At 30.8% G+C, this 26,953-nt stretch overlaps 3 protein-coding genes across 5 annotated transcripts in view; 1 reads left to right on the top strand and 2 right to left on the bottom strand.

Moving 5' to 3' along the window:
• Window positions 1-786: 786 nt before the first annotated feature.
• Window positions 787-3,218, bottom strand: LOC146532093 (uncharacterized). The gene is made up of 3 exons (XM_085197062.1): window positions 1,712-3,218; window positions 1,488-1,628; window positions 787-1,062 (listed from the first exon to the last, which is right to left on the bottom strand). The coding sequence occupies exon 1, from the start codon at window positions 2,896-2,898 to the stop codon at window positions 2,461-2,463; it is 438 nt and encodes a 145-aa protein (XP_085053188.1). The 5' UTR covers window positions 2,899-3,218; the 3' UTR covers window positions 787-1,062; window positions 1,488-1,628; window positions 1,712-2,460.
• A 138-nt stretch (window positions 3,219-3,356) lies between these two features.
• Window positions 3,357-7,852, top strand: LOC146532094 (uncharacterized). Of its 3 annotated transcripts, XM_085197060.1 has the most exons (6): window positions 3,376-4,284; window positions 4,380-4,477; window positions 4,779-5,104; window positions 5,351-5,615; window positions 6,221-6,631; window positions 6,734-7,852. In XM_085197060.1, the coding sequence occupies exons 1-5, from the start codon at window positions 3,631-3,633 to the stop codon at window positions 6,624-6,626; spliced, it is 1,749 nt and encodes a 582-aa protein (XP_085053186.1). In that variant the 5' UTR covers window positions 3,376-3,630; the 3' UTR covers window positions 6,627-6,631; window positions 6,734-7,852. The 3 variants fall into 3 exon arrangements, with proteins under 3 accessions (XP_085053187.1, XP_085053186.1, XP_085053185.1); XM_085197059.1 differs by lacking the exon at window positions 6,734-7,852 and having other exon boundaries at window positions 6,221-6,697; XM_085197061.1 differs by lacking the exons at window positions 4,380-4,477; window positions 6,734-7,852 and having other exon boundaries at window positions 3,357-4,284; window positions 6,221-6,697.
• The window catches only part of LOC146532095 (uncharacterized), a 51,211-nt gene continuing 31,692 nt past the window's right edge, over window positions 7,435-26,953 (bottom strand). Inside the window, exons 3-10 of the mRNA XM_085197058.1 lie at window positions 20,145-20,284; window positions 19,589-19,723; window positions 14,048-14,158; window positions 13,521-13,654; window positions 13,112-13,280; window positions 12,573-13,000; window positions 12,159-12,383; window positions 7,435-11,885 (exon numbers count right to left, since the gene is read on the bottom strand). Of these exons, the coding sequence (XP_085053184.1) occupies window positions 9,333-11,885; window positions 12,159-12,383; window positions 12,573-13,000; window positions 13,112-13,280; window positions 13,521-13,654; window positions 14,048-14,158; window positions 19,589-19,723; window positions 20,145-20,238 (3,849 nt within the window). The 5' untranslated portion in view covers window positions 20,239-20,284 and the 3' untranslated portion in view covers window positions 7,435-9,332. The remainder of the gene's footprint in view (window positions 11,886-12,158; window positions 12,384-12,572; window positions 13,001-13,111; window positions 13,281-13,520; window positions 13,655-14,047; window positions 14,159-19,588; window positions 19,724-20,144; window positions 20,285-26,953) is intronic.

Here is a 26,953-nt window from a genome sequence, read left to right on the forward strand (position 1 = left end):
AAAATAACAAAATATTGTTTTTATGATAAAATATTAAAGGTTTTTCCGTTACTTGAAAGATCAATCCAAACTTCGAGATAAATACGATATAAAAATATCAAATAGCGGCGAACTGGTGGGGGTAATCTTACTTCTTTATACTATTCATTTGGGCTTGAGACAAAATATAAGCAAACGAAACACAATTTCTCAAACTTTTATCTTACTATGTAGTTTACTTAACATAGTTTTCTATAATATATGTACTACTAACTAGCAACTGTACTGTTCTTATTTAGTATTGTCTGAAAGCCTGACTCGAATTTTATGTAAGTTTATTTTATATTATTGACTTAGTTTATTATATATTATATAATATTTAATTATATTTCATAAAATTTGCACTGAGACGTTGTCCCCTTTCTCCTCATTACAATTTATCCGTAATGTTTCAAAGGTTGTCTGGTGGAGATTGCTTAAAGCAATAAGACCGCCTTTGCATACGTGTTTTTCTTTCAATTTTATTTGTGTTGTTCTTTCTATATATTTCTTTTATGTGTGCAATAAAGTATATTCTATTCTATTCTACTATTACTATACTATATATTATTATAAACTTTGAAATAGATTAAGTTTGATTATTTGGAAATGTAAAATTTGCAGTAGTATTGTTAGATCTCAAACATTTGATGATGTATATAAAAGACTTTTGTATATATGTATAACAAGAACAGCAAAAATATACAATAAATTTGCTTAAGTTTTAGTAAAATGTACTTAACTATGAGGATAATAAAACTAAATATCTATATCTCTTTTTTAATTATTTATTAGAATTCAGAGGAACTATCACCAAAACAAGTGATGAAACAGTTCACTACATCTTCATCATCATCATCATCTTTTATCACATGATCAATGAATCTTTGCCTAGATTCTAGAGTTTAAAAATGAAAAAACTGTTATATTTTTAATTGCATTTTTCTTGGGTTATTTCATCAACCACATATATTTGGTAAATAAATGTCTTTTGCACATTATGTTTTCAAAAGTAAAATTTCAATTCTCCTCCATCTAGAAAGCCTGTGAACAAATTATGATTGTATTATAAATATCTGGTAACTTGATTTATGTAAGAGACAAGATTAGTTGAATAATGGGTATTTATCATACACTATAGCCCATGGTGGAATGTTATCTTTATAAAAAAAATAAGTTAAATAATCTTTGTCTCACTCACAGCAGGATAGGCAGAAGTAACCGAGTGTTAAGACACACAGATTCCCTAGTTTCTGCCGAATTCTGGACGCATTGTGTGTTGAGTGGCAGAACTAAACACTACGCTTTACCTTGACACCAGAGTGAAGAAATGAAGATATAAATTTAAATAAATATTTCATTTCCTCAAGTGGGGATCGAACCCACAAACACCGATTTTACAGTCACACTTTTTGCCCCTATTCCACGACTGGCCTTGATGGTTATCTTTATGCTGTATCAAACTTTACCTATTATTATTTAACTACAATTAGTCATTTTCCTTTTCCACTTAATAAAAGAATTGTCGAGCCAGTGAAAAAGCTGGACAGTGAATTTCTTTACTTATCTTCATTAAGTTATCCTTCCAAACTCTATAAATAAAGTGTATCCTGTAACAGATGTACTTTATGTTAATTTAGTGTTTTAACTAAAAAATCTAATCTTTGGTTCACAATTACAAAACATTTAGTACCTTTCAAACATTTTAAACTTTTAAATAACTATTATCCAATTATTCAGGAATTAAATACAGTTGAAATATATGATTGAAGTTTTAAAATATATTTAAGCTAAACTACATTAAGTCAAGTTTCACTGAAGAAATAGTTGGTTTTGTCTTAATTTCTTAAATTTGTTTGGGTGCTTAAATATTTGAATAATAACAACACTATATCCTCTCTCTCTATGAGTGCACTTGCGAAGATTTAACATGTTTAAATTACAGTTTCATTAGTAATTTATGTAATGTGGTCTTTTTAAAACTGGGTAAGGATTCATCAAAATTTATAGTCTCCAGCACTTTATAAATAGTAGGCAATTTATTGTTAACATGAAATGAGTGTACTTAATACACATCCAAATATCCACATCCAAATCATGTAATCTTCAATAGGTGATGGTAGTGGAGATCTCAAACGGCCTGTTGTTTTCTTTTCCTTTAGAATTTTGTTTACTCCCATTCTATTTATTACAAGAATTTCAGTAGTTTTATTGATAATATCACATTTAAAGGGAAACAAATTCTTCAGCCACACTCCTTCTACATATTTAAGAATATTAATAATAGCCATTTTTTCCCATGAATTCATTGGAGATTTATTAGATTACCTTTTCTTCCTTGAAGAAAATGTGCAGGCCTGGTTTGATCCAGGTTTCTTTATGTTTTAAAGTATGAAAAATTCAATATAACAAAACCAAAACAATCAATAAACAAAATAAAACTTAACAATGTTTCATTAGTAATTTATAAAATGTTGTCCTTTTAAAATTGGGCAAAGATTCATCTGAATTTACAGCCTCCAGCATCCTATCAACAGAAGGCACTTCATTGTTAACGTAAAACGTGTGTACTTTACGGCGTATTGCATTTAAATCCTTATCGCTTAAAGTGTCAATCATTGATACTCTTGGTGATGGTGGTGGAGGAGATTTCAAGCGGCCTGTCGTTTTCTTTTCCTTTATTATTCTGTTTACAGTGGCTCGTGATATTCCCATAACTGCAGCGGTTTTATTGATAATGTCGCATTTATATGGATACGAATTCTTCGGCCACGTTTCTTCTAAGTGTTTAAGCACATTCATAACGGCCACTTTTTCCCATGAAGCCATTGGAGACGTCTTTGCTCGGCCTGGTCCAGGTTTGTTTGGTTTGTCACTCATGTTTTGATGTATGAAAAAGTTTAATCCGAACAATACAAGAAACTTAATAAGACCAACAAAAGTAACAACGGAATAACACAAGTTAGATAAAAACTAATTTGGAAACAGTACACAAACACTAACAGTATAAATATAAATAACTACAATATCAGCTATCAACAAGTTGGACAAAAGCAAAAATGGCGGAGGGAGGAGGATATGTTGTTATATAGAAAAAAAATAAACAGACCGCGCAATTGGTTAAAGTTGGGTGAGTGAATGATATATTCCGTGTATAAAAAATGTAAAAAAATTGATATTGTTTACTAGTGGACATTTTTTCAGCTAAATCATTTGAGATGGTGCTCCTTAGTCCTTACCTCTATAATCTGTATAAAATATAAGAATGTATAATCTACGATATAATCTATGATATAATATGATCTATGATATAATCTATGTCACTTTTGACGCTTTTTTGTTATGATTTGACATTTGTCAATTTAAATACAAATTACAAATGAAGAAGGTAGATTTTAAAAATAAACATAATTAAAGAATTAATAGTTCTTATAAAATTAAGCTAATAAAAGAGGCTAGCAAATGATATTTGTTATAAAAGCTATGTTTGTGTCCAGTTCTGTGTGGATTTGGGATTTAAAAGAATAAAAGAATCTGTTAAACACGAAATTTCGCATAAAACTTAATACAATTAGTAAATAATTATTGCTTTTATAAATTTTAAGAACAGTCATGCTTCAAGCACCAGAAAATGTTAATCAAGCCCTTATTCACCTTCTTCCACAATCGGTGATTAACGATGTAGCTTGTTTCGTTTTTTACGATAATCATCCGAGAGACCAAAGATGTTTAGATATTACTATATGTACTCGAAAAGGAGAAATAAAAGAATTTTATCAGCGCGAATTACTCAATTCAATTTTAATAGAAAATATTATTGGTATATCTGAAATATTAATTATAAGAAATACAAAATGTGACCTTTTTTATTTAGTGGTTGCTCAAAATGAAATTATTATCATATCCAAAAAAGAAACTCTTCAGTTATGCTTTAGAATATCTAATGTAGATAAATATAAATTTGAAGAAGCTAGTTGTAGAGGACTTAAAATATTTTGTAATGATGATGCAGTACCTGTAATATTTGATGATGATATGAAAAAATTAGAGGATGCTGATTTAGTTCTGCTTAATGAAAAGTCTGAAGATTCCTTGCCTATAATAAATCAATTAAAGAGAAAATTGGTTGAAGCTAAATATACTACAAAACACAATGAAAATATATTAAATGATTATATAAAGTTAAGGCAATTAGCTGCATTTCAAATGTATAAAAAAACACAATTAAATTCAAATGTTTCTGCTTTCAAACTTGACCAGAGTGAGGTAATTATTACATATTTTTATTAGTTACCCATTAAATCAAATAAAAATATAATTAAAGAATGATTAAAGAATGATGATCATAATATTGTTTCTAGATATCTAAAGCTTTACAAATTCAAACTCAGGCACCTATTGTCCGTTTGTGCAATCGGAAATTTGTTATGTTATCTAGTATAGTTAATAAAAATGAACAGTAAGTATTTCTATTTATTCACTATTTTTCTAAACAAAACCTGTGCTTAAAAAACCTAAGTTAAATTATTATTTCCAATTAAAATATGCATATCCTGTAAGTTCCACCAATCAACATGCAATGCCTCTAAAATTGGGCAGAATATGGGCAATGGGGTGTCTTAACTCTAACTTCCCACTGCTTACCCTCCGTATGCTGGAGAAGGTGAAAAAAAAATTAAAAAAGAAAACCATTGAATCTTTTTATGGTTTTTTTTATATACAAAGTAAATACTATAAAATATTTTTTATTATATTTACAGTGAACTTGATGATATTAGTGTGCTATTACATGGAACATCAAGACCGTCAATAGAATATAAGACAAAATTTTTCATACAAATACCAACGTCTCCATTTTGGTCCGAAACAAAATCAATGCAATCAAATAGTGAAGAAAAATGCACTTTAGTTACAATTGTAGATGTGGATGAAATAAAAAATGATACTGAGAAGAGAATAGATTTTGATGTCATTATATCATTGAAGTTGAAGGGTACTGATTATTTGCTTCCTTTGGACAGTGTGTCCATATCTGCTTTGGATATGATGGAAGAGAAATTTGAAATGTTAGCAGATGAAACAGAAGGTACTTAAAATTAGATATTTCAGTGAAATCATCATTGTTATATTATAGGATTGTGGATTTGATGCTTTGTCGGGAACAATTTTTTTTACTGCACTGATAAGGAAAAGAAGAATATCTTGAATTTGGACGGAAAGTGGAAAATCAATTTTCTTGCCACCAGGTTGTTCAGCCTACCATGCTATATGCAATAGACAACATTAAGCTAAATTTAAAATTATAGTTTATAAAAAAATCTTTTGTTTTCAGATAGCAGCAATATAGTTTTATCTATACTCGCCACATCGGAAACAATAGATTTATGTTTGAGGCACTTTGGAAATAATGAGAACACTGTTCTAACACCAGCACAATTGTTTCGAGATTATTTGAAAATGGAAAAACTTACAAAGATAGATAATGTTTTTATTTACAAGAAATCACCACACCACATACTTTATGGGGTTATGGTTGTTGTTGAAGAAAATAATGAATTAGTACCTAACCATATTATGAATGTTAAAGTCTATGTTCGGTAATATATTTTATTATTTTTTTTTAATGCCTTTTTGCATGGTTAAAATTTATTTGATGTTTTATATATAGCAGCTTCTACTTTTGTGATTCTGTGTAGTTTTATTATTACAATGGTTGTGGTGCTTGATTTCCACATGAGGGAACCAATTGTTTTTATGTCCTCACCCTGGTAAGTTTTTTAGCTTCATAATGTATCTAGTGTCGAGACACTGTGTTCTCTGCTTTCCTCCGGATTCGAGGGAATTGCATGTAGAGTGGCAGAACTCAATGCCAAGCTTTGCGTCATCCTCAGGGCTAGGAAAATAATTGAGTAAGAATTTTTAAATACACAGTTAAAATTTACAAAATTGAGCCTTTTAAATAATAATTTATTTGGTGTTATGATTTAATGCTATGGCAATTAGTCTGAGAGATTAATCTGTTTTATTTTTATTTTCATATGATTATTCCATATTCCATTAAGATTCCATATTCTTAATAAGATTATTAAGATTCCATATTAATAATACTACAGTCATCATTTAGCATATTTGGTATTATTGCTAGAATTGGAAGGAGAGCATGGAGTTAATGGAATATTTATTTATTGATGTATTTTTTCAGATGTACTTCTCAAGTGCTGCAACTAATACATTTTATATATGACTCAGTTCCTCATAAAATAATAGCAACAACACCAGATTATGAATTAACAGCAAAAGTCAGTGAATTATCCAAATACAATGAAAAGAAGTCTTTTACATTAAACTATTCGGACTGTGCAGTGTCTGTCACGAATCAAATAAAAATTATACAAGAACATATAAACAATTGCTTGGTAAAAATAACAGCAGAAAGTTCTGGAAATGAACCGACTAAAGAAGTTGATTTGCTAGCTCAAGGCGTACCAAAGTATCTGGAGTTCCGTAAAAAGCTTCTGGAAGAATCTATAAAAGGGATGAAGTGTTTGAATTTTGTATCACAAACGCTACCTGATACAGATTCTGATATAATGATTATTGATGATTAATAAGTGTATTGTATTTTTTCTTCTTTTTTTTATTTTATTTTAGTTACTTAAATGTTATTATAACTTAAAAATTGTTTTTTTCTTCACACAGTATTCCCTTTTTGCAGGATTCGCACACTCATTTTCTTACTTTCACTTTCTACCCAATTTTGAAAACATTGTGTGATGAGTGGCGGAGCCACAGATGCTGTATCGCAGCTGTATATTTTACTCCTTAATGTCTTGTTAAAGTTTATAAGAAAGAAATACAAGGTTAATTTAAAAAATATAGATTTTATTACAAAGAATACAAAATTTCATGTGTATACTTTTTTAAAAACACTATTAAAACTTAGAAGAATAAATATACTTAAACCAATACTGCCTGTAAAGCAGCAAAGAGAGCATTTGCAAGGTCTACAAACGTACAAAATAATTGTACTTAATTATTTTGATTAAAACATAATTGTATTTTTTTTAGTAGGACAATATACTGTAAAACGAATAATTTTATTTTGTAATTATTAGAAATAAGTAATTAATTATAAATAAACTCTTACAATATATTAGAAGTAAATAGTAGTAACATTTACAGATAATCTATAAAAATAAAATAACGTACATAAGTATCTATTTTAGTAACGTCTATAACAAGTGAAAACAAATAGAAAAATAATTATAAATTATTGCAATACCCGATTTTTTCCTCTTATTAGCACCATTTGTCAGCTTTATCTTAAATTAAAGTAATTATATTACTATATTGTATTATTTTAGTAAAAAATATATATTTATAGTATGCGTCGCGTAATTTAAAATATCACGCTAGTTTTCTTTTTTGAATATTTATTAAAAAATGCAAAAAATTTACTTTATTATAAAATATTTAATTTATAAACTTAATTATATACAATGTAGATATTGCAAAATTAGTTTTAAGGCAACTCCGTGTATTTTTTAAAATTAACGATACAGACGCATATTAAACAAATATCTAACAATCTACAATAATTATCTATCTTTAGCTTATATAATTTTGTCAATGACGCACTTAAAATGTACCCACAACCTATGAGCTTCATGTTGAGAATAAACAATCGACAACCTTAAAAATAAAAAAACAAAGTTTGTATATGCATTTTAATATATAAAACATTATGAACTATTTTTTATAGTTTCCATGGTCCCTATGCAATCTGTATACAATGTATCTAATAATGTACAATGATAGAATTTTTCTAAATATATTAATTTGTTTTTAAAATAAATGATGTATAGCTTATTTATTAATACATATGTACACTATGTCCTATAACTAATTATATATTACGTGACTGTAAACGCCATTGGAATATTTTCATTTCTTCGATCTGGTGTCGAGATAAAGCGCAGCGTTGAGTTCCGCCACTCAACTCGCAATACCTCTAGAATTCAACGATAAATGGAGAACGGAAGTGTCGCAATGGGAACGGAGTGTCTCAACACTAGGTTGCCTTTGAAAAAAGAAAAAAAAATAAAAAAAAATAGAAAAGAGATGTGAAATTTTCATTGAATATACCAGCCTATAATCCACGCATACTTACTTTTTACCAGGACAAATGCAGTTTTGCTTATCATTTAATTATTATATACACAAAGATTGCTTATTCTCAACATTTAATTTTAAATACAAACATGCTCTATTACAAAACGGAGAGGTTGTAAGCGTGCTTTAAGCACACCTCTCCGGAGCAACCCACACTGGTCAGGTACTAGGAAGCTTTGTATTGCCGCCTGACTCTACGTATTAATTACAATATTTTAATAAATAACCTTAAATTATAATTTGAGCAAATTTGCCGATTTTTTTTTTATTATATTATAATTTATCTATTCTTATTCTGTTATTGATAATGGAATATGCTTAATTCGTAATAATTGTTATAAAGACATAGGAACACATTGATATGAAAAATCTTTTTCATTTTAGTATCTACTAAGTACTTATGTGTTTTATTCTTGTTTAATACAAATTTTCGAAACCTTGCATGTATTGCATAGACTAAGTATTTTAGACTTATTTTAGACTTGATAGAAATTATGTTAGTATGTAAAAGAACATATTCCATTACCTTCTCGAAGTCTTGATATAATTGGTTAAACTTAAGATAATTTATTGCTTTTATAGCATTATACCTATTTCTATTATTGCATTGCACGTCCGGCCATTTTTCTAACTATATATACAAATACATGTTCAGAGGTATTTAATAAGAATGTTATACAGGGTGGAAGAGGCAGCGCTCCTTTTATGGAAACTGCATATAGGGTAAAATATTTCTAAGTCAGAACTAAAGAAATTAATCAAGGCAAGGTATCTCAACAGTTTGGACGTAGGGGTTTTTTTTTAATTTCACCATTTTTATCTATACTGTATTTCGTGTGACGCACACATACTTGTGCGACGTTTCCGATTTGACAGGTAAGTGTGTGCGTGTATATGTTTTTCTTTACAAATGACGTTTTATTTTAAAACGATAATTTTATTATTTATTTTCTTTGAAAAAAATAACTTTTTTATTTTTGAGAATTATTTTTTTTCTGAATTATATTAGGCTTTTATAGAGTAGTTAAAACTGTAGTTTCATTTTAATTGATGCTGACATATCCACCCTGTATAAAATTATCTAATAATAATTAATTAACTACTTAAACAATTATATTGCACTCAGTTTATAATTGCACAATTCACTGGCTAGTATTATCACTAATAGTTTTTATTTTCCGCATCCTATTAGAAAATTTCGTATTTTCTTCACTCGGTGACATTTTTTCGCAATTGCCGAAATATACAGAATGAGTTTCTACACTTTCAGCACCAGATTCGCTTCTGGCTTCATCAGCAGAATCATCACTTTCGGTACAACTTGCTATTTTAGCGATCACTATTTTCCTTTGTACTTGTTTGGAACTGGTAGAGTCGCTGCTAAGATAACCTGAGTCCTCTACATTGAGACCTTTTTTTCGCCTAAATTTAGATCTATGTCCGTTTTCTATTTTTTGAGTTCGGACAAAAGTTGAGGTGTTGATTTTAATTTGGGAACTCGATGTACGTAAAGAACTTCTAGTGTTGTCAAATATGGTCATATTGTCATTATGCGGTGTGGTTAAGTTTACATCTTCATATTCAGCATACTGACTACGAGATGCTCTCATTGAATTTTTAGAAGCATAAACAGAACTGCTTGGTGAAAAATTTTCACTAGTAGTGCATTCTTTTATTGTATTAGTTGTTAATACTCTTGGGTCTAGATTTCTATTTTGTAAATTATTAGAATAATCTGCTCCTGCAATGTTAGATTGAACTCTTCTAGGAGGAATTGTAGGTTTTTCATATATAGGACTATCTTCCGTGGGTGGTAGTGGTGGAAGTATATCCGGTCTTGCTAAGTTTTTGAAGTGTTTTATTGTAGGTGGAGTTGACTGACGTTGTCTTTTAGAATGTCGTAGTTCTAGGGTTAAAATCCGACCTTCCTCTGATGACCAGTCACCGTTATCGTCCCAAGTATCATCTGTAGTGTCATCTAAGGATTTTGTATCACTATAAACACTAGGTGACAACTTAGGACGATTTAAAAAATTTCGTGGATTCTCGTGGTCATTTCGTAAGCTATTAAATTTTGCAATGGATCCTTGTTTTTCATTACTTTTTATAAAGGTACCACTACTCCGTAATTGTATTCGCTGACTACTTCTATGTTGCGATTTATCTATATTTTTTAAAAGGTCTTTGCGACTGAAATTAATATTTTCTGTTATTTCTCTTTGCTTTGGATGCTTTCTATCTAAAGTATCAGGTTCAAAACCGTCAGATTCGTGAATTTTTATATAATTTTCTGGTGGATCTTTCAGCTCTATAGTCAAACAGCCTGGTTTTTCTTCTATCCTTTGTATATTTTTCGATAAACTTAATTTTCTACTTCCCATAGAGCATTCGGACCCACTGGGTGATGTGGGTGTACTGTCAAAATTATAACTATTATTTACGTAAACTTCACTTACTAAACTGTAATTATTTTTAACACGATTCAGAGTCACACCTGTAGTTTGTTCGACCGGCAAGATTGGTTTTTTTAATTCTATAATTTCGTAGTGATTATCTTCTACACAAATATCTCCTTCTGGAGACGGAGTATTGCTATTGCTACTGGAATTTGTTTTATAAATAGCATTTCTCATAGTAAGTTCTTCTTCTAGGGGCAAAGCATTACTAAGACTTGGGCTCGCTTGGGATGATGGGACATCAGGATAGTCAATGGGAGTAATCTTTCCCTTTTTATTAGAATTTCTTTCAAGACTATCAGTCTCATATTCGTTTCCAGAAGGACTATCTAAAATGTTTCGTGTAAAGGAGTTTTCAATATTTTGTGATGCTGTGTTCTTAGAAAACCTTTCTTCATCAGAACTACTCATGTTATATGAAGATCGTGAAAAATGATCAAGCGCTATAGCTTCATTGACCATATCAGGTAAACCTGATTTGTTTTTAATTAGCGATTGTCTTTGTCTTTTCGTACTTCCATTATCGTCTCTAAGGCTTCCAGAACGACATTCTTTTAATCCTATAGGATTTATTTCATTTATTCTTGATATTGTTTCACAATGATTATTCTGATTTTCATTAGTATCAAAATTGGGTAAAGGTATATTATAGTTTCTAATTGAAGGCTCTGATCGAACTGATCTAGAGATAGATTTTTTATGATGTGAGAATTTTCCAGATAAATTCAAACTGTGATTAGTGCAGAAACTGTTATTTTTTTGTAATTTACCTTGATTTTCATTGCTTGGTAGCGACAGCAACGAATTTGCTAGGGTGTTTTGAGCTTGATTTGTTGATTGATCACCGTATAATGTTTGTGACTTAACGTTTGGTATATTTTCTAACCACTTTCTTATGCTATTTTGCTTTTCACCTTTATCTCCCAAACAGTTGGAGCAAGTTGTAACATTGTATTTTACGAAGTTTTGAATATCATTGTTGTTATTAGTCTTACATCCGGGACAACCTAAACAATTTGATTTCTTCCTACTATTTTCTCTTTTCAAGCTAATCACACTACCGCTGCGTTGGCTTCCTGCGTTATACAGGTCGATGCTGTTTCCGTTTGATGGATACGTTTCTTCCTCAGGTATTTCATTTAATATTGGATGAAAACGCTTCGCAGCCATTTTTTGTTTGGCAATTGCTATCACTTCTCTTATTTTCGATAGAAACTCGATTGCGGCAGCAGGAGGATCCTGTAACACAATTAAATGACTTATATATTTATATTAAATCTTCAACAAATCCCTTTCTTCAATATTCGCAATTTTTTAAAGAAATCTTATTTACAATGAAATTGTAAATTAAAATGATATTTAATGAAAACGAAACTATGTTTGTTTATACAATGTATTTTTTTTGTGATTTACGTATTTTTTTACCAACCATCAATAACAAAAATATTTATTCCAAAAATTGTATTATCGTACATCCTAGATTACATTAAAATATTTGATAAAAACACGTACTGCCATTAAATGAGGTTCAAAGTAAGCCGGGTTGAAGTAGAGCTTGCGGCGTGTAGTTCCCACTGGTCTTGCGATTTCACGGTCGTCTATTGTCTCTACTATAGAGACGTGCTCGTCGGGTAAACGTTCGATTCCCGATTCGTCTCGATGATTCATTTCGTAACCATCACCTTGATGACGTATTTCTTTCGAATTCCTATGAATAACTGCTGATGTTATTTGATTCTGAAAAATTTATAAGTCTTATTACATACGTCTTAAGGTATAAATTTGTTTGGGAAGAGAAAGGATAGTTATTTTTTATACAGTCTAAGGAAGTCATAAGGAAATAAGGATTTGAGAAAACATTGAGAATTGAGCTACATTTATGTTATTTACCGAAGCAATAGCTAAATTCAAATTTACTCAACTTACATTAAAATCATTATCCTCACTTTGCATACTACTGTCATTGTAGTCTTCCAAATCCGACAAATCACTACAAAATCCTTTATTATCGTGAAACTGTCGTCCTACAGTCAATAATGGATTATTCTTTATAACACCATCATCTGGATTTGGTAGAGTTTGTAAACGTTCATTGTTAATTCGTATTATATCATGCTCAGTAATGGAAGTACCATCTGGTTTCTTTAAACCTTTTAGTTTTTTCAAGGCACTCTCTTCACAAACAGCTTTTCGACGTTTCTTTATGTGTAGATAGAGAAAAACAGACGCGACATATATGAGACCGAGAAGTAAGGAACTAATGCCAATTGCTACGTATTCTGAAACGGTAAGTCCGGATGTGCTGGAGGTTTCTGATGTCTGTGCGTTAGTCGCGAATTGAACTTCAGTTATATCTGGAAATAAAAATATTATATAACTGTTGACGATATTCAATTATTATAATATTAACGAATGTATAGATATAAAATTGTGAACTTTATATAATTTTTTTTGCAAGGACTCACTATTGCCATGTTTAGGCGGCGTGCCCTGGACCCTGAAGGCGACACACGGTGTGAACACACCTCGGAGGTCCAAAGGCGAGGTTGGCGCCGCTGCTATATCTCTACACAGCAGCCGCACAACCATCACACGACCAGACATCCTCGCACGAACTTCGTCTTCACCACTCCACTGAAACGATAAAAATATAGTTAAACAAATTCATCATCAGTATTATCATCAGCCTATCTTCGTCCACTGCTGGACAAAGATCTCTAACGGCATGCCTCTGAGTTCGATCTTCAGGACTAACAACAGTGGGATACAACGTGAAGTTGATTTCGAAGAAGGGGCACTTCTTAATTTTTAGCAAAAGATAAGATTACGGAGAGTAAGGAGATTGAGGACACTAAAACACCAATTAATTTTTACCTGTAAGAATGTTCTGCCTTCATCCCGAAACAAAGTAAATGGCACGTCAGCGTCGAGCGTGTTCCGTAGATCTAAAAAACCTTTTCGAGTAAGAAACTGAGCGCCGGATACAGCGCATATGGGAGTTTTCACATCTGTAAAATGTATGAAGGTATATTTATTAATAATATAGATTAATAACCCAATACATTTATTTTGTTATTTAATAGTTTCATATTATTATTGATATTGATGAGGCCAGTCGTGGCTTAGGGGTAAATGTCTGTGATTGTAAACGCTACTGGTTGTGGGTTCGATTCCCAATCAAGGAAATTATGTATTTAATATTTTCATTTCTCTGGTGGCTGAATTCAGCTGAAAATGGAAAACGGCGTGTTTTCACACTAGGTACCCTCTGCAAACCCTGCTGTGTGCGGGATACAGCGTGAAGTTAAAAAACAAATATTATATATTAATTTTTAAATTTGGCAAAGCCCATCTGAAAATTGAAGCAAAAACAAACTCTAAAACAGTTAAAATATACTCACTTTGAAACGTTATTTCTCGCGATGGATGTATTATTTGACCTTTTAACGGTAAATAGATAAATGGTATCCTCTGCACACCACTGCCGGTACCGAATGTTGCCAAGGAACATTCTGTGAACAACACAAATTGATTGTAAAGCATTCACTGTGAATAATAATATTGATTTATGGTAGTTCTTAGTAAATCAATATGTCAAATTAAGGAACATGATATCTAATATTAGTATATGTTTTTGTAAATAAATAAAATGAACGAGAATTATTGTGTCCAGTATTTTTGTGAGGTCATCCGTGGTGCAAGGGCCCAAACGTGAGTAAAAGCGACGGATTGTGAGTTCGATTCCCACTTGAAGATATGAAATATTAAATATTTTTCGTTTCTTTGCTCTGGTGTCGAGGTAAAGCTCGACGTTCAGCTCCATCATTCAATACACTGGACGCCGTAAAAGCGTTGGCAAAATCGAGCGATGCAAAAGCACGGCGTTTAGTTCCACCACTGAACACGCAATGCCTCCAGAATTGGGTGGTAAGTGGGGAACGGAGTGTCTTAACACTATGTTCCCTCTGCCTACCCTGCTGCGTGCAGGATACAGCGTGAAGCTGATAATAAAAATAGTTGAAATGTAATGTTTCACTATATAATATTCGAATAAGGTGTTTTATTTTTAATGCAAAGTTCATCCAAATTTATGTCCACGTCCTTATTATTAAAAAATCATTAAAGAGAACCTCTTTCTAGGCTTTAAATGTTGATAAAAGCGTCAGTTATCTTGTAAATCCGATTGCGTGAAATAAAACATAGTATTAAATTGAAATCAACATTGTTTACTATTCATATAAATAGAAAATCTACAAGAGTATCCAAGTAATACTGTATTTATCCTCTAAGCTGGAGCATCGGCCATTTCTTATTGCGTTCAAAATCGATTTTAGCAAACCATACACAGAAACTATCGACAGCTTAAAAGCTTATATTTAAATTAGAAATTACACTATTGCTAATACTGCAATCGATGTAAACAGAACTAGTGAGAGCTGTTGTAAATTCCTATTTATTATTTATAAATTTAAAAAAAAGATTGTAATATTGTGTATGTACGTAGAAGATTAAATACTTCAGCTTCAGAACCCAGTGTTAAAACACTCCGGCCCCCACTTTCCGCCGAATTTTTGGAGACATTGATAATATCAAAATAAATGTTAAAAATTTATCATAATTTAAAACAGAGCTTTTTTCATCGAAAGTCTTTCTAAAGTTTACATAGTAAAATGTATATGAAGTGATTGTAATTCGTAATGGTTTATTTAAATAGTACTAGTAAGTTTTACTTTAAATTAGTTATTTTATTTTCGGATTCTCGTTTTATCACTCATAACGGGGTAGACAGAAAAATGGAAACCTAGTGTCAAGACTCTCTCGTCTCCGCTTGTCCAACTAATTGGAGATATTGTGTTTTGAGTGACGGAATGCAAATCTGTAGATGTCATTCTAACGTTTGTTTTACCAAAGTGGATAAATAAAAATAATTCTTTGCCCTGAACGAGGTCTGAATCTACAATTATCGCATTTATAGACACACTGCTAGTACTGAACCACGATGGATTATTTTTTACAGTAACTATCAATATTGACTAAAGATATTCAAAAATATACATTTTTTATTTTCTATTTTAACAGTGCTTTTTTGTTATTGACTTTTTAATAAGTAGTGTTAAGATACGTGACTGTAGACTAGAAACGAGAATGTTATAAGTTGTACTTGAAATATAAATCTACATAATATGTAAAATGCGACAGTGTGTGACTTGCGTTATTAAAATAAAAAATACTTTAGCACTAGAAATTGAAATAATTAAAAAAAAAATCAGCTTCACCCTCTATCACGCACACAGCAAGTGATTGAGTAGGACCAGGGAAAATAGTGTTAACATACTTCTGTTCTCCTCTTTCCTGTTTTTTCTGGAATTCTGGAGGGATTCCAAGCTTTTCCTCGTTACCAGAGCGAAGAAATGAAAATATAAAATAATTAAATTTATATAATTATTTACGGAACCTCTACAGCAAATCAGCTTCTTAAATCATATGGAAAACTATCGCGATGCCAACGAGGTTTTTTATGTGACAGGTTTACTTTAATACATCTCTACAAGATCTTTGTAAATATTACGAATCAGTATATGGGTCATAATCAGAAAAAGTGCACATTTTGTGTCTTTTCTTGTCCCGCTACTTTGAATGCGTTTTAAAAATATAATTTTAAAGATAATTTAAATATTTTGCCATTTAAGATAAATTTACTTATTAACTTAAAGATTTTTGTAATATCTTAAATGTATTAAGGCTAATAATAGTATTTTTTGTTAGTTGCAAAAAACTTTTCAAAATGCTTCCATACAATTTTTCGTGTCCCATTCACCACTTTACTTTTTAAAAATTGGTTTGTTACGAATATTTATGGTTTTATTTGATTTCAGATATGTTTATATTACTTTACTTTATGCATAATATTAAATAGAACTACTTTTATTGATACATTATTTAATAAATAATATATATTAATTAACTAAATTTGTCCCAAAATATTGTCTTTTCGTTACTCAGGGCTAGTAACGTACAATTAAATTATGAACGCAATTATTTTGAATGGTGTTTAATATTATTCTTTATTGTGGCACCATTATTCTAAAAGTCAATGCTGTCGTAGCTACAACCAGTAGTGTTCTCGCAGCAGTTGAGGGGTTCAAATGTTTTAAAGGGAATGCGTAAAATTACATCTCAGGGTTATAAACGGCTTTTATTTTGGTAAGTATTCTATAACTTGGTTTTCTTGTTTATGTTATTTGCTTCTTTTTACAAAATCTCAAAAAAGAACGTCAGTGCTTGCACATGCAACACGTGGCTTATGAGCAAATATTTAAAAAGGTTAGAATTTCTCAGACTTCATTCTCAATTTCGTTATATTTCGTTACGTAACGAAACTGAGAAAATATGAAGCCTAGTTCACAATTACGGTACCAATGTTTTCTTATATATGTTTATAATAAAATTTTATCGAACCGGTGCTTGTATATGGAAGATATGTATATAAGAAAAAAAAATTGCTGGCATATGAAAAAAATTATTAGTGACATTTCATAACGTAAAGTAACCAAAAATAATGATTTTTAAGTTTTTTTGCTTGTTTGCTTGTTTGTCTATGTGTTTGTGCACGCTAATCTCAGAAATAGCTGAACCGATTTAGTTAAAATTTATTTTTATTCTTTCTGAAATTAGTTGTGATTTTGTGATTATTATTTTTTGATATATATTTTTGTATTTTCAGTAAGCGTAAGCTCCTATGTCAAATGCTGAAACAAATGCTTTTTTTTTTTAGATATAGAGAACGTCTTAAAAAGACCAATCCTATTAAATATGAAGATATGCGGAATAAACACTTACAAAGCATTAAATTTAATTCCAATGATAACGACTCAAATTTTGATATATTTTAAAGTGAATTTAATTTTATCATTAACTTTGTGATCTCTAACTAGAAATATAAGTTTATTACGTTACGAACTAGCATTATTATATTGTTAATATTCTCACTTTGTTATGTTTTCTTCTTACATTTATAATCTGTTAATTCAACGATTGAACCTTTAAAATTTTGATCTGTGTCTCATTAAATAAAAAAAACAATAGTTTTATTCATATAATATCGTTATTTTGTTGTGTATAATGCCTTATATCATCAGTTTCGTAACAAACATTATCAGTGTTGTTACTTATCAGTTACGTTACGAATTCGAAAATGTCCACTTTTCTGATTATGACCCATATGCAAGTTTTTATTTATGGTAATGAGGTACAATTCTTAGTTGAAATTTAAATATATTATAAATATTAATTTAAATATTATCCACTATTTCAACAAACCATTTTGGATTCATCAATATATTTAATATGCATTTCTTATATTAACTAGCATATTAATTTATTATATATTTAATATTTTTTTGTTTTCTTTAAAATGATATAGAACTGTTTTAGTTGAGTGCAGTGACTCAACAGTGACTTAACGGCATAAATAACATTTTTGTATAATTATAATATATGCACTGAGATCACCGTGGCGGCATGGGCACAGGGGTGTGGCTGTATCGGGGTGGTTGTGGGTTCGATTACACGCGCTCTAGTGGTAAAAAGGTCCTAGCGGGGCGTTGAGTTCTGCTACTCAACTCACAATGGCTCGAAAATTCGGCGGAAGGTGGAGAATGAAGTGTTTTAGCTTTGGGTTCCTTCTTTCTACCCTCAGAGCATTATTAATCATAATATTATACTTGCAATACAACAATATACCTACTTGAAAATGTAATTTAAAAGAAATTGCCGTTTGTGTAAAATTTACTCAGAGTAAAATAAAAAAAGTGTTTAACCTTAATTGAGTTATAAGGCCAAAAAAATATAAACATGATAAAGTGAACCTATCTGCAGTCTGTATCTAACGTATTAGTTATCAACCAAATGTTGTTCTATTATGATATCTAAAAATTTAAATAACCACTTTAAGTCTTTAAAAAATATTAATAAAATATAGAAAAGATCGTTAATTGTCAAATCTTTTAACAGATTTCTCTCAAAATAATATATGTATAATTCATTTATTTTCCAAAAAAGACTGTATTTTTTAAAATTGTATTTTCGAAAATTTTAAAATACTTTGCATTTTAATTAATCGTGAATATGAGATGCAGAATGCTTAACAAGATGCTTAACATAAAAAACACATATACAAATAACAAATTTCTTATGCTCGTAAAAAGTTTGAGAGACGAATACATTCTAGATTTTACAAATACTTGTTAAAAATACTGTTAAATGACTAATATACTTCATTAATAATCCATTCTACTTGATTTGGATATGTTATTCATTATAGCTTTATTATATATATAATATAAGAGCAATATATATTTGCAAATTAATTACTTATTTTATGTTTGTTTCTATAGCGTTCTTAAATTACAATTTATTAATTATTATATATAGTATTACATTAAAAACTATTTAAATATCTTCAATATTTGTTTTTCTATATGGAATAATTTTATTTTCCAATAATTTATAACTAGTCCTTACTAAATTGATAACCCTATCTATTCTATATTATATCTATTCTATATATATAGAATAGATATAATATAGAATAGATAGTACAGGAATAGATATAATATAGAATGGATAGTACAAAAATAGATATAATATATAAGATTTGTTAAGTGTATATATGTTTTTTTTTTCTTATTGTAAGGTTAAATTATAATTGTCGGTATAGTTGTATAGTAGTTAAGATTAATGTACTAAAGTAAAGAGCGCTTCTTGCCTACCAACTCACGAGTTTGGCAAGAGATTTTTTTATATATTAAGTAAAATAAATAAATAAAAAAAATATATAAACAACAATCCTTGTAATCGAGGCATTTGAACCCACAATAATCCCATGGAATCACATAACTATACCAATGGCGTCAATAATGTCTTAAAATACTAAAGCTTACCTGGCAAATCATCAACGCACAGCTCACGATCCTCTCTAAAGAGGGGCGCGCGTTGCGGGCATGCGCACGCGCACCCAACATCGCCGGCCGCGCCCGCGCCGTGCTCGGCACATCGCGACGCACCGCATTCACCACCTTGCATTTACATATACAATTAAATGATAAAAGAACTAAACTAAACTAGTTTCACACTGTATCACGCTACGGTATCTACGTACCTCTTTCGCCTCGTCCACTGTCATCTACCTCTTCATACATGCCCTTTGGGAGGTCCTCATGCTTTTTACATGACCTTCCTCCAGTATCTTCGATCGTAAAACCGTAATAAAAAATTCTTGCGTAATGTTTTTGTAAACATATTATTGTTTATTATTCAACACCTATTAAACTTACTTAAATATATAAAATAATTTTTGGTCCGATTTGTTTTGTTTTATATTAAGTTTCTACTATAACAAGCTAAACTTTCTCTGAACGACTTCAGCCTAGTTTAACCAATTGCTTACTGTTTGTTTAAATATAATAATAATTTTGTATGATAATTAATGAAAATTACCAAGTAAAGTGAAAACGTCGCCGGTGTCTCGTCTCGTCAGGTCGCCGAGGCTGGCGGCGGCCGCGGCTGTCACCAGCAGCAGCAGCGCCGCCATGCTAGCCGCCGCCGTCACTCTCGCTGCCTCGCCACATCCTCAACATCTGGATGAAATATTAAATATTAAAATTATTAATAAATATAATTAAATAATTAGTTATAACCAATAAGATAAAAAGAGTCGGACTGTAAACGCGATGATTGTGGGTTCGATTTTAAATTGGGTGAAATTATTTTCATATCTTCAACCTGATAAGAAGACAAAAACGCGGCGTTGAGTTCCGTCATTCATCACTCAATGTATCGACCTGATTTTGGCCGGTTCTTAAAGTATGAAAGATTGAAAAATGAATGTGCAGTAAAAAAAATAATTGGTCTAATTTATAGTTATTTTAAGGCAATGTAATGGAAATAAAATTATATTTAGAACTTCCAATAGAAATCAAGCATATATGCATAAACTTTTGGTAAGATCCCACCCCCCACCATCGCCAACGGCACCTCCATTATTCAAACCAATTCACAACAAAATAATTCAACTATTATTATGTAAACTTGAAACAGAAATAATAAAATTGCTCTACTTTGACATATGAATGTAAAGATAATATGACAGACGGAGACGCCTCGAGACGATCCCGATAGAATATAATATCGCAGTGAAAGCTCGCACGCTATTGCAAAAATACATTGTCTGGGTTCGATTTCACTTAGTTCTCATTATTAGTTAGAGATAACCTTAGAAAATTGATGAGAAAATATGGGCGTTTGTTTTTCCTTCTATACTGTGTCAATGTGAGCTGCCATGCTATGTGTTTTTCTGTAAATTCATTATTTTTTAATGTAAATATAAGGCATAAGCTTGCAACTGGAAAAGGGTTAAGATGTGGGTTTCATTCCCACTCAGAGAAATAGAACATTTAATTTTCCTTACTTAAGTAACGAGGCTAAACGCGGCGCTGAGTTCAGTTTCGGAAATGGGAGAAAAGGAGTTTTTTGATGGGAATAGAGTGTCCTAACACTGGATTCCCAAATTTCTTCCACCTACACTGCTACAGCGTCAAGTTAAAAAATATTAAAATACCAAAAACACAAAAAAAAAAAACAAAAAATTAAATAACAAAAAAAACGTGAACATAAATTATAATTCGATTATCAATATTGGTGATAGCTAATTGTACGTGCAATAAATATTGTCTCAGCTTGTTTGACTAGCTGAGCTTAGAAGTACGTACGCTCTACACACGTGGCACGCGTCCACTAGTGTGTTGACTCTACGTAAATCCGTTTCCGTGTATGACAAGGTTTTTGGTAGTGTTTACTCGGACGAGCAAACATAGCACTAAAATTGGGGACAGGCGGTTTAAAATATTATTGAAGTGACAATGTTTTCACGGTATAGTGACGCGGACAAACTGACACAGCGGTGGCCGGACCCCCCAGCCGTCGTTAACGATGCAGCCTATCATTCAACGAGAATCAACGGGCTCGGTATAAACGTGCTATTTTGATAAATCATAATGTATTACAGATGTTTGCAATTGAAATTTTCTTGTCGGTCATTATTTATGGGTAGTCAAATTTAAATGGTTTGAACCTATTATATTTTTTTAGACATATGGTATTTGGGAACCTAGTGAGAAAATACTCCGTTTTCATTAAAACACTTCTATTCCACAGTTTCCGACGAAATCTTGAAGCATTGCTTGTTGAGCGTCGTTACCAGAGCGAGAAAATAAAAATATTAAATAAGTATGTTATGTCCACGAGTGGAAATCGAACCCACACGTTTGTGCGCCAGACTGGCCTCTGATTATAAAAAAAATAAGGGATAGAAATGATAAATAATAAAAATACATTTGCACAAAATTAATTAGTAATTACTTAGATATTAAAACAACACAATATTAAAAATTTAAAACCCACATGGTGAAATACCAGTACCACCCACAGACGCACAAATACGAGCTATTGTTTAAGTAAATCACATATAATATATTTAGGTGGGGCAAAACAAAGGTTAGCGTGATTTTCATTTAAGCTTTGGCCGGAGCTACGCATTCTTATACAAGAAGTGGCCGTTTGTGGCATAAATTGTTGAGAATTTAGAATCCTAGGTACCTACTTTGGATGTTGCACATCTTAAAGTGCCGTTTCAGAACCCTAGAATTAATACTGAGAGAACTGTTACAGTAATAGAATTGTATTGTGCTTCTGATTTACGAACGAAAGGTAAAATTTTACCTTTTGCTATGAACTAGGTAGGTATATGATTTCCTGAGCTATTCTGCAGTCAAGCAGTCGGCCTGACTTGTGTAAGGCACGTCGAGTTATACATATTTTAAATATTTTATTGTGTGAAACCGGCTGAGATATTCCTATTTGTTAATTAAAAAAAAATGAAAACAAATCAGCTTCACGCTGTATCCCGCACGCAGGCAGCTAGGGAAAACCTAGTGTTAAGACACTACATTTCTCATTTTTCGCCAAATTCTAGAGGCTTTTTTTTTCATTTATTCGCTCTAGAGCCGAGGCAAAGTGCGGCGTTCAGTTCCGCCACACAACACACAATGCCTCTGGAATTCGACGGAAAATAGTAAACGGAGTTTTTTAACATTAGTGTACCTCTGCCTACCTTGCAGAGTGCGGGATACAAAATGAAACTGGAATTATAGTCAACACTTCGTACAATATTAGACCTAATATATATAATATCTAATAGTAATTACTGCAAGTGGCACACAAATGTAGAGCAAAACTAACTTCTAATTCCATAGCAGAGCCTACCATTAACGGCAGAAACTCCAGGAAACCACCGCCATGTGCTACCCAGTACCACTCAATACTAGTATTGATGTCAATGATTATAATTGTATTTGCTACCGTTCCAACTGCTAGTACTGTACGGAAATGTATATTCTTACATAGTTACAGAATGTTCTAGACTTAATAGTTATAGAATATTCTAGACTTGAAGGATGACAACGATCTCTGGTGGTAGGTCTATGCTCTACATGAAGCGTGTTTTACTTAACAGGCAATTATAATAATAAGAACTGGCCGCTTATCTTGTAAAAGATTTTAAAAACACTTATTAGTTTGCTGTAAGCTAACATATTTAAAACGAGAAATAATTTCTTTACCTATACATTTATCTAGTGACTAATATTACAATAATTAGGTTTAAATTGTAAATACTAAAAATTTTTAAAATTTAGTTCTAGAGATTTACTTAATAATATCAACCCTAAGCTTTATATAGAATTTTACAAGATTCTATATAAAAGTACCTAGAAATTTTAAGGGTTAATAAATAAACGAAATTCACGACTTTTTAATGATCTCCATGCAAGTAAAAGTGAAGAATAAACCATCTTAATTTAACTTGCCCTCCATTGTAAGTTTTCAACGCGTCTTTACGACGCCGTAAACTATAAATCTACATACACATATTTATACTTATATATGTATATATATATATATAAAATATTTTCGTTAATTTTTACGATCTTCACAAACTTGCATAGTTTATATGGGATATTCTAAAAAATATTTAAATTATCTACATTTTTTTAAATGTATTACCATATAATATTTATAAAATTTATAATAATTTAGTACAAATACATCAATATTACATTACATCTAACAACCAAAAAAGTTTTTACTTATTACACAATTTACAGTAAAGTTAAATATTAAAAAAATAAATAAATAAACAAAGTTAAAGTTCACGAAATATTTTATATAATAATTTAAATTTACTGAAGTTAAATATATATCAGCAATTCTAATAAAATTTATATAAAGACCAAATAATAAGCACAAAATCGATCCATTTCGCTCTTTAAATCTAAATAAGAAAAACACAGCTGACCTACTTTAATTTTCTAATTTTCTCAAACTATTATTAGAGTAAGCTAATAAAATTATATTTTCAATACTAATAAACCTCCAAGATTTCCACATAGAACACATTTTAGCCATTTTGCTGCTTCATCATATGTTTAGAGCGCCATAGAGTGGTATTATGGACTAATTTAGTTCAACAATTTATGGAAATTCATTTAAAATTACTGTAGCTCCAAGCAACGTTGACTGAGACCAAAGCTGTCGGACTGGTTAATTGTTAACTATTATTTACATCTAATGCGACTTCTTCGTATTTATGATGATTAATGATTAGTAGGTTAAGGATTTCTAGTTCAGTTCAGATGTTGTTCCGGATGCCTCGGGTTAGATAATAAGGAGTTATTACGAAAGAGCCACATATTTATGCAGATTCTTCTAAGATAGAACTGTCTCTTATAGATTATTAGTAAGGCTGTTCAATTGCAAATTTTATTGTCGTGTTAATTATATATCTTCTAAAATAGGCCGTATTTATTAGCTATTATTTTTAGTGGTATCCCAAGCTGGCTAATATCCGTGAGGTTAGAAGACTGCTCTACCTTCCAAAACATCCATCCAACAATAAATTATCACGTGAAAAAATAAAATCCCGTGCTTAAAGTACCATAAACTTAAATATTTGATATTAATATCACTTTGATACTTCCAGGCAATCTCTAGATCTTGACAAACGAAAAGACGGACAACAAAATGGTCCTATAAGGATTCCGTTTTTACCTTTTGAGGTACGGAGACCTAAAAATTATTAAGAATCTGAATAAGGAATAATCTTTTAATATTATTAATAGCATTTAGTGTAACTTTAATTAATTATAAATATACTATATGTTTGGCAGAACTCAGCTAAACCTAATAATTATTAATTAATAATTACGATTATCATTCATTTTATAGAGACAGATCGCCTTAAGCGCATAAACTTCCATAATGCACTTTAACTGATGGGGGTCTTATAAATATAAAGTAAATACATGAAAATTTATTGTTTTATATTATTAATATTGTCAGCTTCAAGTTGTATCCCGCATATAGCAGGGTAGGCAGGTACAAAAAAATATATAAACAAAGCGCGGCGTTGAGTTCCGCCACTCAACACGCAATGCCTCGAAAATTCAGTGAAAAGTGCGTAACGGACTGTTTTAATATTAGGTTTCATCTGCCTACCCTGCTGTGTGCGGGATACAGCGTGAAGCTGAAAAAAATCTCTGTTTAATTATAAGGCAACATTTAACTATGACATTAATGATTATAAATTTAACTTATAAACGGCTTCTATTACATTAATCCAGAAATGGTATTTTTATTAATAAATTAGAAACAAAGTATTTTATGAAGTAAAGTGCAGGAAGACCATATTGGCCTGTACCAGAAGGTACATAATTTACTTAGCAGGAGGCTATTAATATTATTGGGGTTCCGTACCTCTAAAGATAAAAATAGAATTCTTATAGGATGACTTTTTTGTCCGTTTGTCAAAACCATTTATTTTGAAATCGTGTGGAAATATCAAGTTGAAATTAATATAAAAAATTTTGATCTATGTCCTTTAAACACAGAATATATCAATCTAGTCAACGTAATGTAAAATATTAGTATAATCATAAGCTTAATCGTAGTCACATTAATTAAACAATAAATTAATATTATAAGTATAATCGAATTTGGTATTTAGAATATACTAGGGACCCAAAAGCAGCTTCGCCCGCTTAAGCTTTTTATATATTAATTGTAGACTATATTTTATTCTGATCTATAACCAACATTACTGTACAGTTTCGTCTAAATCTGTTCAGTAGTTTTAGCGTGAGAGTGAAACAAACATGCATCCTCACAACTTCCACATTTATAGTATTAGTAGAATTGCGTGTACAGTTAATTCGGTTCCACATAATTATCCCATGCTCAAATACATCAAATACATAACTAAAGACGTCCTGGAGAGCAACGCTTGTATTAGTACTTAAGGTCGGCGCGACTAAGGTGAACAAATAACAAATATGTTCTGTTAGCTGTTGCTACGCTGGCCATGGACAACTGGTTTTATAGAAGTCACGGTGAATTTATTCTGTTTATACTTATTTTGGGTTTTATATGATTTTTTTTATTAAAATATCTATTTCTAAGTTTATGAATTAATAATTATAAAGCTAAGTACTATTAATAATTTTGTCCGTTTATACATTATATCAGTGTCATACTTTACATCTTAGTAATTATTGCTATTTCTTATAGAAACATGAGAACCTAATATATGGTATTTAGGTATTCTGTTGAGTTTCTTGCCGACTCTTGTCAGCAGAACTGCCTTCCGAACCGGTGGTAGCTTTTTGTTCATATGTTCATTCGACGATTCAAAAGTGCTTATAATAATTGCCTATTTGAATAAAGAATATTTTGAATTTGAATTTGAATTTATGGATAGTGGATATAACATAATAGCATTGCTATAAACAAACTGTTTCAAGATGGGTAATTTTTTTGACGTTTTGTTTTAATATTTTTGTTTATTATATTTGGATACTTTATCCCGAATTATATATAGAAGCGTCTGCAGTGACACGAGCGTACGACCGTATTCACGACAATGGGGTCGACTGTGGGTTTGATTTTCACTGAAGGAAAGAACCATTTAATATTTTTATTTCGCGTTGCAGCATTCGCTACTCAGCATGCAATGTCTCAAAAATTCGGCGGCACATGGAGAAAGGAGTGTCTTAGCACTAGGGCCCCCTGCAAAAAGAAACACCACTTCAAATAAAGTACATTTAAAACAATATCGGCTCTGGTTTTCTTCACTTTACCTATAACTTAAAGAAAGGTCCACAATTATAAAAAGGTGATATGGCATAGCAATTTCAGAT

This window comes from Heliconius melpomene, chromosome 14, assembly GCF_056956725.1.
Source record: "Heliconius melpomene rosina isolate 202511_hmr_F chromosome 14, ASM5695672v1, whole genome shotgun sequence".
NCBI lineage: Eukaryota > Metazoa > Arthropoda > Insecta > Lepidoptera > Nymphalidae > Heliconius > Heliconius melpomene.